Raw genomic sequence first — 4315 nt, 5'->3', positions numbered from 1 at the left:
GAGAGAGAGAGAGAAAGAGTGTGTGTGTGTGTGTGAGCGAGAGAGAGTGTGTGTGTGTGTGTGTGAGAGAGAGAGAGAGAGAGAGAAAGAGTGTGTGTGTGTGTGTGTCCGTCCTAATGAACTCTGGAGAAGAACTGATTAGGAATAGGAATGTGTATGTGAATAATCTAAGATCTATAATAAGATCCTTCCAGAAAACATTTTAGACTATCATATGTAAATTTAAAACATCTTGTACTTTTAATCGGTTAATTTTATATTTTTTGTTCAGTTTTATTTTATTCTATTGATATAAATCCTGTGTAGCTGGTAAGAAATGTACAATAGCTCTTGCCATTAAAATATCCTGAGCTGCATTAACTTCTGCTGGTTATATTGTATGGAAAGCAGTGCTGTGTTCGATACGACGATGTATTGTCACAGAGATACGGGTATCGCTGCAGCTGGCCCTGTATAGATATTGTGGCACGTGTGCAGCAGTGGACCGCGCTTAATTTGAATACAAGAACAACGTTTAAAATTGAGCAGAAAAGTACGAGGTTTCTAAAAAAAAAAAAAAAAAACTGTGCATAAAATCAAGTAAACCAACGTTCCTTCAATCCAGTAAGTGTTCATCTTGAAATATTGCTAACAGTGTAAAGTTTACTTAATAAAAAGCTGTAAATATTAGAGTAATGTAGAGTTATACTAAAATGTATTTTGCTTTCTTAAAAGTATAAAGGGCAGAAAGCATGTAGTAGATTGTGTGCAACAAGTTTTCAGCAGAGTTTTGACCATGTTGATAATTTAGCGGCCTTAGAAATTTGACAGCTCTCTCTTGATTTCAACTTCTCAGAAGATGTGTGGTGCAAATTGCTGATTATATAATGCATTTGATTATGAACAAATGTCCTGATGGCTAAATAATGTGCTTTTTTGTGGGATATAGATGTGGTCACATGCCTGGCTTTGGATCTCTGTGGTATCTACCTCATCTCTGGCTCACGAGACACCACCTGCATGGTGTGGCAGGTCCTACAGCAGGTTTGCTCACACAAAATACTTGTACTTAGATAAGTTAATACAAACATAAAAGGGTGTGAAGGGTACATCTGCACCCATGAGCAGTCATATGGAGGCCCTTCATAATGCAGAGCTCAGCTGCTGCTCTGCCAATAGTTAGAAACGGCACTATAGTATGCCGTGTTTAATAAACTGCTGTTTTACTAAATTATTCTGAGGTGAAATTCAGTGCAGTCCTGTATCGTATCGTGGCATATGTATCGTGATATTTATCGTATAGTAGCATCTGTATCGTGATACGTATCGTATCGTGGCATCTGTATCGTGATACGTATCGCATCGTGGCATCTGTATCGTGATACGTATCGTATCGTGGCATCTGTACCGTGATACGTATCGTATCGTGGCATCTGTATCCTGATACGTATCGCATCGTGGCATCTGTACCGTGATACGTATCGCATCGTGGCATCTGTACCGTGATACGTATCGCATCGGGGCATCTGTACCGTGATGCGTATCGTATCGTCTGTACCGTGATACATATCGTATCGCGGCATCTGTATCGTGATATGTATCGTATCGTGGCATCTGTATCGTGATACGTATCGCATCGTGGCATCTGTATCCTGATACGTATCGCATCGTGGCATCTGTACCGTGATACGTATCGCATCGGGGCATCTGTACCGTGATGCGTATCGTATCGTCTGTACCGTGATACATATCGTATCGCGGCATCTGTATCGTGATATGTATCGTATCGTGGCATCTGTATCGTGATACGTATCGCATCGTGACTTTGCTGGTGATACACAGCTCTAATGGAAAGCAGTGGCTTTTACAAATCATGAGTGACATGAGTAAATAATGACACTATTTTCAGTGTTGTGTTGGTTTGGTTTCTCCATCATGCGTGTTGTTTAGTTCCCGTACGGCTCTCAGATGCTCCTCTAAATCCACTTGAAGAAGCTGAAGCCTGTTGAACACTTCAGTATGTGCCACTCAGACCTGCAGATTCAGTGAAAGAACTGCACGAGTCATTTCATGGGTCGTTTCAGTGCGTTCGTGTGATCTGATGATCAGAAACATGAGCGTTTTCTGTGAAAGTGTAGATCGGTCTGGAACGTGAGACTCCCTGAGCTCCGTACGGATGTGACGCTGCTGTCTCGTTCGGCCAATCAGCGCTCTGTCCCATCGGGAGGAGGACGGTCGGCTCTGTGGTTTCTGCCCACATCTGGTTCCGATTGTGGCCTGCACTCCAGCTGCGGTCGCTCTGTTTAGAATAGACCCAGAATCTGAAAGCCACATCGCACTGCGGTCTCCGGTCAAACCAGCGCAGACTCGCGACTGAGGCCCAAACACCCAAGATGGAAACTTGACTTCAGCGCTGCAGTGACCCAGAGCTACAGCCAACATGGTCATGTGACTGACCGCACAGGTTCACATCCTGGAGTCCGGACTGGGGTGAGAGTGTGTGTGTGAGAGTGTGAGAGTGTGTGTGTGTGTGCATGTTTATGTGGTTTATGAGGACACAAATTTGTATAATAACATGGGTATGACATAGGTATTACAACGAGAAGGTGATTTATGAGGACATTTTCAGTGTCCCCATAATTCAAAAGGCTTATAAATAATTCAGAACGAGTTTTTTTGAAAATCTAAAAATGCAGAAAGTCTCCTGTGAGGGGTAGGTTTAGGGGTAGGGTTGGTGTAGGGCAATAGAATATACGGTCTGTACAGTATAAAAACCATTACACCTATGGAGAGTCCCCATAAACCATAAAAACAAACCTGTGTGTGTGTGAGTGTGTGAGAGAGTTGGGAGCGGCAGGAAGTGAGTGTAGTGTTCCTGAGGTCTGGAGTGCAGACAGCGCTGTGGATGTAAACACACTCTTGCGTCTCACTGCAGGATGTTGTTCTAGCACTTCAGCGCCTCTTCATGTTCAGTCTCAGGTGCTCAGTGTGTGTCCCGTCTTCAGATGTTCATGTGCTGCTGTGTGTCTGACTGCTGCTGCTCCAGTCATGCTGGATGGTAATTTGGCACATTTACACGTGTGAGTGTGTGTGCTCATACAGAATGTGTGTTTTGAGTGTTTAGAGAATGTAAGAGTGCCTGTAGTTTGGTGTGAGGGTTAGGTTTAGGTGTAGGGCTTGGGTTTATGTGCGCATATGTGAATGATTGTTTGCGGTCAGCTGACACACACACACACACACTCTCACTCTCAAGTTGTGCTGTAGTTAAAGAAGAGTTAGCTGGTTAAAGGTGAGCTGTATTCATTAATCTGCTGAATTAAAGCCACTCTGATTAAAATTCAGAGTTACTGGCGTCATTAGTAACCACGGTCACCGTTTCCATGGATACAGGGTTGAGCACAAGCTTCACAGCATTTCCTGTTTATTCAATTGATGTTCTCTTCTGTTTGCAGAGATGTTATAAATGACCCTTTTCTAAGCTCCGCCCCTCTCGGTTACTGTTGCCAACACAAAGCTTTACTGAACGTCCCACAGGAGAGAGAGAACTATGCTTTATACATATAGTTATGATAGATTCTGTTGTGTCGCTTCTGGTGTGGACGCACAAACCGCTTGTCGCTGGAATCTTGTGGTGTTGCATGTAGTTAGGACACGATGTTAGGATTGCTCAGGTGTGTTTCTGGTGTTCTGCAGGTGATGCAGATGGACGGATCGGGCCGGCGGGGGTTGGTGAATGATAACCTGCCGCACATCTTCGGTTTCGCGCTGCTGGGCGACTACATCTACTGGACGGACTGGCAGCGGCGCAGCATCGAGCGCGTGCACAAACACAGCCTGGAGCGCGAGGTGATCGTCGACCAGCTGCCCGACCTCATGGGAATCAAGGCCACATACGTCCACCAGACCTTCGGTGAGCAGCTGTGATGTCATTTCCTCCCTCGAGTCACTCAAACCTGCACCAGCTGCTTTCTTCTGTAAAAGAAGATGCTTTAAAGAACTCATCCGTTTCGCTTCCCATTGACTTCCATTGAATTTTTTGTCCATATAATGAAAGTCAATGGGAAACTCTCTGATCATCAGTGTTGTTCAAAATATCTTTATGTTTGAATGACTTTAGGGTGAACACACACACACACACACACTCACTCTCTCACACACACACACACACACGCTCACTCACGCACACGCTCACACACACGCACACACTCACTCTCACATACACACACTGACGCACACACACACACTCTCACTCTCACACACACACTCTCACACACACTCATTCACTCGCTCGCTCACTCACTCACTCTCTCTCACACACACACACTCACTCTCACAC

General features: G+C 44.6%; 1 protein-coding gene across 1 annotated transcript in view; it reads left to right on the top strand.

Annotated features, from left to right (window-relative positions):
* Nucleotides 1-4315, top strand: part of LOC107569942 (low-density lipoprotein receptor-related protein 6-like) — a 56586-nt gene that overhangs the window by 32948 nt on the left and 19323 nt on the right. Inside the window, 1 exon segment of the mRNA XM_016256116.1 lies at nucleotides 3673-3899. Coding sequence (XP_016111602.1) covers nucleotides 3673-3899 — 227 coding nt within the window.

Source organism: Sinocyclocheilus grahami, unplaced genomic scaffold (genome assembly GCF_001515645.1).
Source record: "Sinocyclocheilus grahami isolate Dianchi unplaced genomic scaffold, SAMN03320097.WGS_v1.1 scaffold1398.1, whole genome shotgun sequence".
In the NCBI taxonomy this organism is placed as follows: Eukaryota; Metazoa; Chordata; class Actinopteri; order Cypriniformes; family Cyprinidae; genus Sinocyclocheilus; species Sinocyclocheilus grahami.
Note: the sequence above shows the minus strand (reverse complement) of the source record. Positions and strands in the feature narration are given on the sequence as shown.